At 64.0% G+C, this 13,119-nt stretch overlaps 2 protein-coding genes across 2 annotated transcripts; both read right to left on the bottom strand.

Annotated features, from left to right (window-relative positions):
- LOC106547443 (chymotrypsin-C-like) lies at nucleotides 1-2,743 on the bottom strand. Its single transcript, XM_087702508.1, is given in 9 exon segments — nucleotides 1-659; nucleotides 662-677; nucleotides 931-1,076; nucleotides 1,167-1,235; nucleotides 1,238-1,302; nucleotides 1,408-1,530; nucleotides 1,775-1,872; nucleotides 2,081-2,169; nucleotides 2,491-2,743. Coding segments are annotated over 9 exon segments (795 nt in total). The 5' UTR covers nucleotides 2,531-2,743; the 3' UTR covers nucleotides 1-510.
- A 2,242-nt stretch (nucleotides 2,744-4,985) lies between these two features.
- EFHD2 (EF-hand domain family member D2) lies at nucleotides 4,986-9,085 on the bottom strand. The gene is made up of 4 exons (XM_014064606.2): nucleotides 8,557-9,085; nucleotides 5,639-5,786; nucleotides 5,395-5,529; nucleotides 4,986-5,142 (listed from the first exon to the last, which is right to left on the bottom strand). Exons 1-4 carry the CDS (start codon nucleotides 8,778-8,780, stop codon nucleotides 5,008-5,010), a joined length of 642 nt encoding a protein of 213 aa, XP_013920081.1. The 5' UTR covers nucleotides 8,781-9,085; the 3' UTR covers nucleotides 4,986-5,007.
- Nucleotides 9,086-13,119: the final 4,034 nt, after the last annotated feature.

Genomic DNA, 13,119 nt, shown 5'->3' on the forward strand with positions numbered 1-13,119 from the left:
TTTTGGGATGATAAAAGCCTTTATTGAGCGTTTTCCGACGTGGGTTGGCCGGGGGGGGGGGCGCAGCTGCCTCCTCAGTTCTGGCTCATTTTCTAGAGGGGGGAAAGGCGAAGGGATCCGAGTTCAGGGTGGGGGAAGGAGGGAAAATCCCCTCTGCAGCTGCAGGAGCTCCTCCTCCGCCCCGCCTGAGGGGCTTCCAGCCTCAACCAGGCACGGTTCCCCCCTTGCAGGAGGAAGCCGCCCCACGTGGCTTCTTCCCATGGGGTGAGCCACCTGAGAGGCAGCCGCAGCCCAGAAGGCGGGGGAGATCTTCGGGCTCTGCACTCTGCACATGCTCCAGCCGCAGAACCTCCAGGGGGCCGGAGCCTTTGACTGTGGAGGCTTCCTGACCTCGTGGCGAGAGAATCGAACCGATTATCAGGAAGGACGTCCGTCCATCGCTCCAGAGAGAGGGGGCCTCGGAGTCCCTGGGGAAAGGATCCTGGGGGGGGGGGGCTCGGGATGGGGTCCCTACCAGCCCCCACTCACCTGGGCGATCCAGGAGTTGTAGTCGGAGACGCGGGTGAAGACGGTGGGCTTCTTGGCCGTGTTGCAGCCAAGGGCGGAGCCAAAGCTAACGATGCCATGGACTTGCCAGGAGTCGCCACTGCGGCAGTTCAGGGACCCCCGGAGTCTCCCTGAGGGCAGAGGAGGGAGGGTGGGTGGGTGGGTGGGCGAGTGGCCTTGCCCTCGTCCTTTTAACCACCGATTGTGAGAAATCCCGGCTGCCTGCCAGTCTAGCCACGGAGCTCTGTGGGTTCATGCAGGACTAGAACCCAGGCCCTTGTGGCTGACCATGAGTTCAGTTCACCGTGGTTCGGCCTTTGGGGACCCCCATCGGTCTCTGTGCTTAAGGCCCCCCCCCAGGTCGTGCAGGAGAAGCAAACCTACATTGCACCCCGAAATGACGCCGTCTCCCCCTGCGCAGACCATGCTGGCCTTGACCATGGAGCCCCACCAGTCCTTCTGGGTGCAGGTGGCGTGGTCCACCACGGGCAGGAAGCCCTGCTGGAGGGTGTCCGCGATGGGCCCGTTGGCTGCAAGGGAGGGAGGGAGTTAGGACCCCAGGATGGCTGCCTGTGGGGCTGCTCCTCCCTGCTTTGGGGGGGGGGGAGCCGCTGACTTACTCCAGAGACGGCCCCACCCGGTGACGTAGCAGGGGAAGCCCTGGGGCAGCAGGGAGTCCGGGGTGGGCAGCAGGAGGGCTGGATGGTGTCGCTGAACTCCACCGGCTCCGCCAGCTTCAACAGGGCGATGTCGTTGCTGCAAGAGGAACAGTGGCGTTGAGGGGGGGGGGAAGGTGGGCAGGCCCCCTCCCTGGTCATCCCTAACCCCCAGCCCTCCCGAGAGAGAGAGAGAGAGACTCACATGATGAAGAGGGAGTTCCACTTCTCGTGCACAATGGCCTTCTCCACAGCCACGGCCAGCTCCCCGGCCTCTGCCGCTTTCAGGTTCTGCTTGCCCAGCACCACCCGGTAGGTCCGCGTGGAGCTGGGGGGGGGTTGGGGGGGGGAGGCAAGAGTCCCTTGAGAAAGCTGGCTGGGGGGGCAGTCCCTCTCCTCCCCCCCCCACAGAAAACACCCTGGGGGTGGGGGTTTCTTCAGTGCCCTTCGGAAGACTCCCCCGGGGGCCTTTGGGAGAGAAGAGACGGGGACTTCGCTCCCTTCACCCCGGGAGGAGGAAAGAAATTTCCCCCCAGATTCGGCCTCCTTGGGGGGGGGGACACGGGGGGTACCTGATGCAGTGAGCGGCCGTCAGCACCCAGTTGGCGTCAATGAGGGTCCCGCCGCAAGTGTGAGCCCAGACTCCTTTCTTGTCGTACTGGAGGGAGACCTGGAAGCAGAATACCAAACCCTCAAGGCTCCCCCCACCTCCCCCCCGCCTGGATTTTGCCCTGCGCCTTAACACCCCCCTCCCCGAGCCTCACGAAGATCTCCTCTCCCCCTTCCAGTGGCAAGGAGTCCCCCAGGGCAACGCCTGCAGGCAGCCATGCTTCTGCCCCTCCAGGCTGCGGCAAGCAAGCACTCCCAGACTCCCTTACCTGCCAGGGCCAGCTGTGGGGCCGGACATCTTCGCCCCCAACCACACGGGAAATGTTGGGCACGTAGGTGGGACGGCCGCAGCCGTAGGCTGAGAAAAGCACAGGAGAGGGAAGGAAGGAAAGGAGGCCACTCAGCAATCGATGTCAATAACAGAAGAGCCTCTCAACGGCTTTCTTCTTCTAAAGTCTGCCCCCCCCCACAGACAAACAGGGGAAACGGAGGCACTTCCAAGGGGGAGGAATCACCTTCCGACTCATCGGTGCAGGCAGGACGGACCAGCTTCTCTTTGCATCAAACAGCCAGAGAAACTGACTGGTGCCTGCACTGAGCAGCTCCAGGCAGAGCCGAGCCGTTCCCAGAGGGGGTCAGGGGGCAAGGCAGGGCTCCCCCCCCCCCCACGGCCACTTACCCTGAGCCACGAGCAGGAGGGCGCAGAGCAGCTTGAACATGATGGCAGCCGCTGAAGTGGCCTCTGGGGAGCCTCGCCCGTATTTATAGCCGGCTGCAGCCGAGCATCCTTGGAGCCCCGACCAGGTGCCGTCGCCAGGCGCCCCTGACCTTGCCAGGTTATCTGTTGCTGGGCCGATAAAGGAGGGAGGCGGCCCCTTGGCAGAGGGCCCCGTCCTCGCCTGCTCACCAGGTGGGGGTCCAGGCGGCCTTTGGGGTGCCTGCGAGAGGCAGAGCGGCTCTTCCTGCGTCCCCCAAAATCATCCTTGGCCGTCAGAGGCCCCCTCCCACACCCCCATCGGGCACCTGGTGTGGCTGTGGGTGCCCAGAGGGGGCCCACACGGCCTTTGCCTGCAGCCCCTGGAACTGGGAGGCAGACGGGGGCCAGCAATGCCAGGTCCTCTGTGTCTGTGTGTGTGTGTGTGTGTGTCCCAAGGGCAGCTCCTAGCCTCTCTGGGTACGGCTGGAGGCCCTCTGGGGCTTGGTGGGGGCCCTAGTGGGGGCCCTCAGCCGTGGGAGAACCAGCAGCTGCCTCACCCAGCCTGGCACGGCCAGTGGAAACTTCCCGCCCCTCCTCACCTGCCCGCTTCCCACGGGGAAACCGGAGGCCTTTGGAAAAGGGAGCCAGGGAGCCCCCCCCCCATGGCTGGTGGGATAAACCACAATCGGACCCCCACTCCAGGCCCACAGCCACCGAGGTCCATGTCTTTGCAGCCCCCTGTGCTCTGCCAGTCTCCAACCACATAAATAGGATGGGGGGGGGGGTTTGATTCAGGCCACCTCAGCAAGACCTGCCCTCCATCCTGGGGAGGCTAAGCGATGCCAGCTGGCCTTCTGAGGGGGGGGACGACCTGCTGCCTCCACTTGGTGTGGGGTCTGAATCCGACGGCCCGTCCCACCCTCCTCCTCCGGAGCAGACTGGGGAGGTTGCTCGAGTCAGTCAGCCCAGCCGCAGGAAGGGCACAGAGGCATCAACCGCACTTCCTGATTGAATCCCCCCCGTCCGTCCCCCCCGGCCACAAGAGAGAGAGAGAGAGAGAATCCGGATGCCACAATCAGCTTATGAAATATAGTTTTGCTTTAATTATATTTGGGTAAAAAAAATAAAACCATACCAGTGAAATGGAGCAGCTTCTGGAGTCCCAGGGCAGGCCGAGCGCAAAGCCCCCACAGCCCCCCCCCCGGAGGTCCCTGAGCCCCCAAAGCACAAATTCAGCCCAGAAGCAAGCAAGCACGGAGGGGGGGGGGAGCAAAGCCAGGGGGGCCTTGACTGTGGCTTGTTGAAGAAGCCAGCATCCGAGTGGCCCAGGCCTCCCACCCACTTCACGCTCCGGCTCAGAGGCTGCCCTCCAGGCCCCTTCCGGTGGGCTTTGGGGGGTTGCTGGTCTTTTGCCATCTACAGCTCCCACAGCTGGCTAAGGGGCCCACCTAGGAAGGAGACCCCCTTGTGGGCAAGTAGCAAAGGAGCTGCCCCACTGGGAATGCCTTCCTCGGCTGGGGGTTGGGTTAGATGACCTCTAGGAGCCCATCGCCCTGGGGGATTTTGACACAGTCCCAGCCCTTCCCCCCCCGCGACCGGTGGAGCTCCCCTTGACTGCTTCAAACGGCTGCCCCCCACACCCAGGACTCCTCCTGCCCCAAATCTCCCCGCTTCTCCTGTTCCTGCCACCAGAACACTTCTACACAACAACACAACGCCAGAACTTGGGGCTTATTGTCTGGACATAAACACACACACAGACACACACAGAAACAGACACACTATAAACTGACCCTGTCCTGCAGACGTGCCAGACTCCAGCTCCCATCATCCCCTGCCTGCCAGAGAACGTTCTGCCGAGTCTCCGAAGCCAGGCTGGGAAGGCAGAGAGACGGGGCCCCCTCAGGGGAAGGAGACCACCACCCCCAGCGCTCCCACCTGCCAGGCCCACCGCCTGGCCACTTGTCCGGAGCCCCCCCTGGCCCCTGGGGGGCCCACTCTGGGGAAAGCAGAGCCCGAGCACATCTATACAGCCGAGGCAACACACACAAAGACGGCATTTCTGCACAAGCAGCAGGGGTGGGTGGGTGGGTGGGTGGGTGGGTGAGGAGACCCCCACCCCGCCTCTAACAGCAAGCCACATCCATGCATCGCCTCCCCAGGGGGAGAACGGGACGATTCACACGTGGAGTCCGTAAACCTGAGACTGGGAGACACCGAGAAGCACGAGACCGACGGACGGAGACGGAAACGCCGCAAAGGGAAACACCGAACGGCTGGCTGGAGGGGGGGGGGGTGCAGAGCAGGCCCAAGTGAGTCTGGGGGCTCCAAGGTCGGCCTTCTTCCCCCGGCGGTTCACCCACCGACCACGCTGGGTCGCCAGGTGACCGGGACCCCTCCGGCTCCTGCGCCTCCAGCCGTCACCTGACCCGCAAACAATGGCCGGGGGGGGGACGTGGAGGTGGGGGGGCCGGCGGTGGGGGGGGGTGGGGGTGCCGGCTACTGCCTGAAGGTGGACTGCAGCTCCTTGAAGGCCTCCTTCCGCTGCTTCAGCTCCTCCGCCTGGCGCCGCTTCTCCTCCTGCTCCGCCTTGATCTCCTCCTCGAAGCGGCTGCCCACGTTCATCGCCTGCACCTGTGGGGAGGGGGGGGCTGGGGTTATTTATGTTTAGCCCCCCCCTTTTATTGTTCTTATCAATAACTCAAGGGAGGGACCCTCTGCCCCCCCCCATTCCTCCTTTGCCCCACAACAACAACGTCCCTATGAGGCGGGCTGGGGAAGTGGGGCCCAAAGGCTCCACTGTGCAAGTGAACCTGCCCCCCCCAGCCTTTAGGTCGTCCCCTGGCCGGGGGGGGGGTCCCCGAGGCTGCCCTTCCCCCTGCTTACTTTGGCCTCGAAGAAGCTCTTGGCCCCCTTGACGCCCTGGGTGGAGACGTCGATCTCGGAGAGGCAGGCGAGGGCATGGAGGCCGCTGTCCTCCTCCAGCTCCCCAGCAGCCGCTTTGCGGAAGATGAGAAGGAACTGGGGTGGGGGGGGGGAGAAAGGGTTGGAAACAGACCGGAGCCTCCACCAGATTCTGCCCCGGCCCTTGTTTAAGGGGAGGGGGGGGGGAGAAGGGGGGGGCTCTGACCTCCCGAAAGCTGAGCTTGCTGTCCACGTCTTCGTCCACCTCCCTGATCATCTCCTTCAGGCCCAGGTGGGTCTGGGGAGCCCCCAGCTTCTCCATCATCTGCTTCAGCTCCATCAGGTCAATGAAGCCGTCTTTGCCCGCGTCGTACCTGGGGGGGTGGGGGATCCGGAGCAGAGAGGCCGTTAGCCCGCTCCCCCCCCCATCCTGAACAGATTCCTCGCCCAGCTGATCCCCCAGGGAGACCCCTCCCGCAGGGGCTCTGGACGGATCCACCGCGGAGGACGGCACAGTTTGGCCCCAGGGCCACCCTGCGGCCCGAGGCTGCCAGTTGCCCCCACACAGACACACACACAGACACAGACACAGACAGACACCCGTGCCCTGGAGAATGGCCTGATTCCGCCAAGAGCCTGGAGTCTCCAGCACGGGAGGCCTAAAACCACCGGAAGCCTCCAGCTTCCGGGGGCTCCCAACGTCTCCGAGGCTTTTTGGGGAACGTGGCCTTTGTGTGGGTTCCTTCCGCCCCACCACTGTTTCTGGGTAAAGGAAGGGGGCTCCGTCCATCTCTGGGCTCACGGAGGGCAGGGAAAGGATGGCTGCTGGTTGTGGGGCTTTTTCTCTCGGGGGTCACCCAGCTGGTTCAGGAGGGCCGCAGCTGGCAGGAGACGTTCCTCCATGCCCCTCGCCCACCCCCCTTCCTCCTGGCAGGGGGAATCCCCACAGCAGAATTCCCTTCAGGAAGGACAGTGCTGCAAGCGGAGATGGGGGTCCAGGTGGAGCAGAGGAGGGGGCCAGCATCTTGCTTCCTGCCTGCCCCAAAGGAAGAGGGAGGCCCACGGGGGGGGGGGGGGCAGCCGAAGGGACTGGACAGGAGCAGCCGCCTGCGAGAGAGGAGGCGATCCCAGAGGCTCAGAGGGTTCCTTGCAGACGTCACGTGGGCCAAAGTAGGTAACGCTGACACTGGTGCTACGAAGGGTGCTAGGAAACATCTGCAAGGAAGCCACCAAGCTCAGAGAGAACCAAGGAGAAGGAAGAGGAGGGGAGGGAGGGAGGAAGAGGAGGCTTAAAGCTAGCCCTGAGGGGCCTGGGTCTCACACGGGGACCAGGGTTAGAGCTATAAGGGGCTCAGCCTAATAATCTACAGATTCTTGTAAGAGCTGGCCTTCCCTTTGGCCCCTCCATCACCCACAGCCCTTCCAAAGCCTTTCCATTGAGTGGAGATCCAGGGGGCCAGGAACAGGGTCTGCAGGGGGGCCAGGAAGATGCCTACCAAGAGCCGGGGGGGAGGGGCTTCAGGGTCGCCAGGTGATCTGGGAGGGAGGGGGGGTTGGGGTCTGCTAGCCAGCCGCAGCTCTGCTCTTGGGGGTCCTTTCAGGAGACGCGGTGGGACCAAGTCATTCCCGGAGCAAAGCCGGGGCTGCCCTGCGCCAGGAGTTGGCTAAGCAGCTTCTGTGCCAGCTTCCTGCTGGCTCCTTCCACCCCCAGCCCTCCCAGCGGGCCTTCCCCGGGTGGCAGAGGAGTTGGGCTGAGTGGTGAAGGACCCTGCCTTCCTCCCAGTCATGCCCCCTGCCCCTCCCTCAGGCAGCCACTCCCAGGCTGCTAAGCAGGAACTGAGTCTTGCAGCAGCCTGGTTTGCAAGATTAACCCATGGAACTCCCTGCCACAAGGGAGCACCATCTTTCAAAGGCCTCTCTCAAACCCAGGACTCCCTGCAGAGAGGAGGAGGGAGGCAGGAGAGGAGCTGCCCAGGCTGCCCACTTTCCTCCCTGCCCTCCTCACACACACACACAGCCGAAACCGCAGAGGGAACAAGCCCTGGGGGGGGGGGGGGACGGGGACTAAGCTGATACCCACAGGAATCGTCTTCATCACCACCACCAATGAAGCCTCCACAACATCTGTTCAAGTCCTGGGATGGGAGGCCACCAGGTGATTGGGGGCAGCAGCCTGCCGGTGATTTTGGCTGCTATTTTAGAATGTATTTCTTCTATTTCTACGACTGTTCAGGCTGGGTCCCCCCCCACCTTTCTCTGCCCAACAAGTCAGAAACTGCAGCATCCCCTTCGTTCCCTGGTTCCCCCCCCCCCCACTCGGGGAGCTGATGCAACGCTTGATGAGTGTGAGACTCTGCACAACAACAAGGAGCCCGTCCCGAATGCAAGGCACGTCCACTCTGGCGGAAATGGAGAGGGTCAGTCCCAGCCCCTTCTGCCCCCAGCCCAAAAGGACCCTCCAGAGCGGAACCATCCCCAAAGTCCCAGTACTCAGGAAGACTATCGCTGAACAGGGAGGCTCTACTAAGCCTCAGCCTCATTAGCCTAAATTTCTGGGCAAATCAGCCCCTAAAGCAAGAGCGATAAGCCAACTCCGCGGCAGCCTTGGCTGAAACAGAGGCTGCTGCATTTCCACCTGGCGCAACCTGCCCTCCTCGCTCTGCCTGGCCGGCCCCACAAGCGGAGGGCGGGGAGCCGCGGAACCCCTGGAAGGGACTCGCACCAAAGCCCCTCCCATCAAAGGCAGAGCCCAGGTGAAGTACCAGCCCCCCCCCGCCCATTCCCAAACGATGCCCTGCCGAAGCCTGCGGGGGGAAACCCGGGTTCCCGGAGCTGCGGTTCTCTCTCTGGGGCCGCGCAAGGGGGACTTGGCCCTGGCAGACCCCCGCCCAGGCTCCGGACGGGGCATCTTGGCCTTCTCCGCTCCTTTAGACTCCAAGTCCCGTCGCCTCCGCCGAGGCGTCCTCTGCACGTGCCCAGAGGGCGCCTTCCCCGGGATGTCAGCCAGGAGGCCTCTGCCCCCCCCCCGGGTCGCTCCGCTTTTCAAGAACATCCCCCCCCCGGCCCGCTTTCCGGCAGGGCGCAAAAGAAGCGGGGGGGGGATCTTCCTCTGCAGCCCCCCCGGAAAGACCCCCCCCAACTCACTGGCGGAAGAGCCGCTCCATGTCCTTGATCTGCCGGCGGGAGAACTCGCGGAACTCGCTGTAGGGGCTGAAGACGCGGTGGGCGCCGCCCGGGGAGAGCTGCCCTGGCTTGGGGGCTCGGGGGCCCGGCGACCCCTCCGCCTCGCCCCCTTCCTCCTCCTCCTCGGGGGCGCCCTCCACGCGCAGGCGGCGGCTCAGCTTGCCCGCCAGCTCCTCCGTGGCCATCCTGGCGGCGGCAGCAGCGCGGGCAGCCGGCGCGCCTCCCCTCCCCTCCGCCGGCCAGCCCGGCTCCGCCCCGACGGACACGGGAAAGGGAGGGGGGATGGTCGGGCGGCGGCGGCCCTGAGGCGCAGAACCACAGCTCCCATCATCCCGCGCCCCGGCCGGGGCTGCTGGGAGTCGTAGTTCGCGCCCGCCCCCTCCCCAGGCTTGCGCGGACCGCGGCTCCGGCGCTCCCCCGCCCGTCCGCCCTGCTCGCAAGCGGCACCTGTGAGCCAAGTCCTCCGCCTGCCCTCATCCTGGCCCCGGAGAGGAGGCGAGCGCAGGCCCTGGAGATGCCCCCTCCCCCCCGTCCAAAGCCCCGCATAGACCCCACGGGCACCAATCCCGCTTCTCCCGGCAAGAGCCCCCAACCGCCCCCCCTCCCCCTCCAGGGGACCCCGGGGGTTGCCCTCGCCACAAAGGCTGCCATCGCCCCCCCCGAAGACCCCCAAGACTGCTGAGGCCGTTGTGCAAGGGGCCCGGTGGGGGTGGGTGGGAGTGTCTTTCACTGATGCCCAGGGAGCCCAGCCGAGGGGGCTCTCGGGAGGGAGAGGAGGAGGAGGCTCCGTGGGGCGAGTGGAGGGCAGGGACCCCAAGTAACACCTGCCAGCCGCTGCTAACCTGGAGGGAAGGGCCAAAGGGGCTGAGAGCACCCAAAGCAGATGAGGCAGAAGAACGGAAGCCTCTGGGAGCATCTCTGCCCCTCTGGGCCAACCTTTGGGGGTGGGGGATTGTGGTTCCCCCTTTGCTGCAGAGACCCTCCGGGCTGCAAGGAGAACCTCAGTGGAGCTCCAGAACCAACCCCTGCAGGAGGAGGAGGGGGGGAGAGGGAGGGGGGGCACGGAGGGACCTGCTTTCCTGCCAGCCTCCATGTGTCCCATCACCTCACCAGAGCCACATGGCAGGCAGCACCTTCAACCAGAGCACAGGGAAAAGGGGTGTGTGTGTGTGTGTGTGTGTGAAAGGAAACCCTTGGGCAGAAATGCAAAACTGCCCCCCCCCTCCATCTCTCTCCAGAGTCCGGGAGCCCCCCCACCCTCCTCTTCCTCTGGGGACCCCCGTGATGGTTTCTGCCTCCCCCCCAGAGGGCTGAGTGGGGGTGGGGTGGATGGGGCTGGGGGCTGCTGCCCTTGCCTCTGGGTACCTCCCAGGCGCTTGGGGACGGGGTCCTCTCTCTCACGATGCCCCCCTGCCTCCCCACCTCTGCTGGCATCCCAAGGGAAGGCCTGGGGGGGGGATTCGTAGAGGAGCACCTGCCCCTTGGCTGCCTTCATGGCAAATGGCTTTGACCTCGGCCCCCACGGTCCTGGGGGTGGGGGTGGGAGAAAGATTGGAGCCCTGACCCATCCCAGGCCTTGCCAGGGGCAGAAGTCTTGGGGAGGAAATAAGGCTTTGAGTAGCCAGAGGGGGGGGGCAGGAGGGGGGGCTTCCCACACAGACATCAGCGCCTGATTCCCCAGCAATCGCGTCAAGCTTAGATCTGCACCCACACAGATCCCGAGACAGATGGAGGCGACAGGCAGGGCAGCCGTGACTGCAAAGCTTTCGTGGAAGAGTCAGAATCCCCCCCCCCGCCCTCCCCATTTCCCCTGCGTAGGGCCGGTACCCCCGTCCACAGCCTTCCCAGGGGGCCTTTCAGGGAAGGAGAATCCCCTGGTCTGGGCTCTGGGGGAGAGCCCCAAACGGCCCCCTCCCTTTGGGCAGGGAGAGAGGGCAGAGCGGAACCAGCAGCCCTGCCTTCCATGGCACCGGGGGGGGGGGGGGGCAGGCAGGGAAGGCACCCCCCCCCCGTCCATCAAAGGGGGCGGCATGGGGGGGGGCAGTGGGAGAAAGGGGCAGAGATGCTCCTGGGGAAGGTCAGCCTCCTGCCAGCCTAGAGCGGGTGAAGAGGGGGCAGGGCTATTTCGGGAGAGGAGGGGGGGCGAGAGCAGAGCCGGCTGCTGCTGCTGCAGAGGATGCCCTGTCCTCGAATGACCCCCCCCCCCTGGATGCTGCAGAAGAAGCCTGCAGGGAGGCCAGGGAGAGAGGCTGGTGGGGCCATTTCCTCCCCCCAAGGGGAACCTGGGCTGTCCTGAAGAGCTTTCAATGCCAGGCAGGGGTCCGATGGCTCCTCCTGTGGGGGGAAAGGGGCCCAGAAGGCTATGATGGATCCATGGGGCTGCCCCAAAGGAGGAGGGGGTGGAGGGGGGTGGAGCCCCAGAAGGCAGGGGAGAAGCCACGGAAACTCATCTGGGAGAGAAGCAGCTGCAGAACTGCAGAACCAGTGGAGGAGGAAGGGGTTTGCCTCCCGGGGGTGGGAAATGCTCCATCACTGGAGGGCTTCAAAGAGGGATTGGAGGGAGGTTTCTCCAGATGGGTTGGGGTCTCCTGCTTGAGCAGAGGGCTGGACTAGAAGGCCTCCCAGGGCCCTTCCAACCCTCTCACGCTTTTCATTGGCTGCTTGCCTTTTTTTGAAAAAAAAACGTAACACTTTTAAACTTAAACTTTTAACCATTTCTTTGCAACCTCACGTTTTGGAGGGGCCAAATGAGAAGGGGGGGGGAACCTTATAAATACTTGAAATTGTCCTCATCAGAGGCCAGAGTCAGAGAAATGCATTTGTGCAATTTTGCTAGGAGAAGCCTGAGGGGGGGGGGCTTTTAGAAGAGTGTTCCCCCCCCCTGCTTTGGGAGAGAGAAAAAACCCCCCATGCCAGATGGAAGTAAACTTTCCTCCTTCTTTTGGAAGCTTTCTTTGTGCCTGGGAGCCCAGGTCCTTTGGGGAGTTCCTCCTTCCACCCGTGACGTGAGGAGTCCAGAAGAAGAAGAGGCCATCCGAGACCTAGAGCCCAACGCACGAAGGAGTAAAGGGTGGGCACGTAGCCCCCACCCTGAGAGAGAGAGAGAGAGAGCAGGCTTTCTCTAAGCAGCCTGGGAAGGATTGGGGGGGCCGTCCGGGCCATTGGGGCCGCCTGGAGCAACTCTGAGGCCTAAGGAGCCCGAGCCCTCCGCCTGCTCCGAGACCCCAAAACGCCGCCCCCTTGAAGACCCCGTCTCCCAAGCGTCTCCCATGGGAAACGCCCTTTTCCCCTGGCCCAACTAGCATCCTCTGCACAGAGCATCCCCCCCCCCCCGGCAGCCTTATGGGAACACAGCCTCCCCGTCTTCAAGCAGCAGATAGTAAATAGACAGTTGTTTATTATAGGCAGCTACCGAAAGTGCCGGGTGAGAGAGGCCCACTGAGAGTTTCTCCAAAATTAAAACTCAAACTCAGGCATAAAAGTGGTGAAAACCCTGAGGAAACCCAAAGCTTCTTTACAATAAACCCACGCGGATTCTTCTTCCTGGCTCCTTAATAGTTAAGTTTCACTATTTGGCCCAAGCCTCTCCTGAGCACATCTGTTGGCTCTCAGTGAACCTGAAAAAGAAGCGTGGAGGGGAGGAGGGGAGCCCCACTTCTCTTACCTTTGGAAGCCGGCTGCCCCACTCGGGAGGGAGGAAAGGGCCCAGGCCAAGGAGGGCCCTTTTAGCTACGGACCCCTCGGAGACCCTCCTGTGCAGCTGTGGGGGAACCTCCTGGGAAGGGAAAGCTAAGGAAAGCAGTGCCTGGCCCAGATGCTTTCAGGCTGAAGGTAGAAACGGGGGCAGAGAAGAGGAAGCGGAGGGAGGGGGGGGACCAATTCTGGGACAAATTCCGCATAAGGGGCCCGTTTCCCTTTTTCCACTCAAAAGAAAGATACTTGGGGGGGGGGTGTGGGGGGTGTTGCCGTTTTGCCCTGGACGGACGTCTGGGGTCTTGAACGGAGGCCGCTGCTGTTCCCTCTTTCTCAGCCCCCGCGGACGAGCCTCTCCGTGTGGGGAGCGTGAGGGTCCCAAGCAGCGCAGGGGCCACGAGGCCACGTGAGGGGTGAAATGCTGCCCCCCCTCTCCAGCCTCCTTCGGTGGGGGGCAGAGCAGCACTGCCGCCAGGGCCGGCTTCCCAGGAAGGAGGCAGCGCTGAGGGCGAAGGTGCCAGGGAGGCCCTTCCGTCTCCTGGGGGAGCTTCTGCAGAGGCTCCTCTTCTGCCTCCTGAGGGCTGGCTGGGTGGCTGGAGACGCGGGAGAACTGGACGGCTGACCGGCCTTTTGGCCCAGACCAGGTTTGCCTTGGGCCGAGAGGCCTGAGGAGGTGGGGGGGGGCCTGCTGTGGGCTCTGGCCAGCCTCCTTCCCAGCCTCAGGCCTTTCCAGAGGGACCGGAGGGGACGCTGGGAGGGGCTGCAGCAGCCAGAGCCCCCTCCTCCTCCTCCCCCCTTGCTCGGCCTGGGTTGCCCTCCAACCCGCACTGC

This window comes from Thamnophis sirtalis, unplaced genomic scaffold, assembly GCF_051295495.1.
Source record: "Thamnophis sirtalis isolate CommonGarterSnake01/CBP01778 unplaced genomic scaffold, rThaSir2_p1.2 scaffold_15, whole genome shotgun sequence".
In the NCBI taxonomy this organism is placed as follows: domain Eukaryota; kingdom Metazoa; phylum Chordata; class Lepidosauria; order Squamata; family Natricidae; genus Thamnophis; species Thamnophis sirtalis.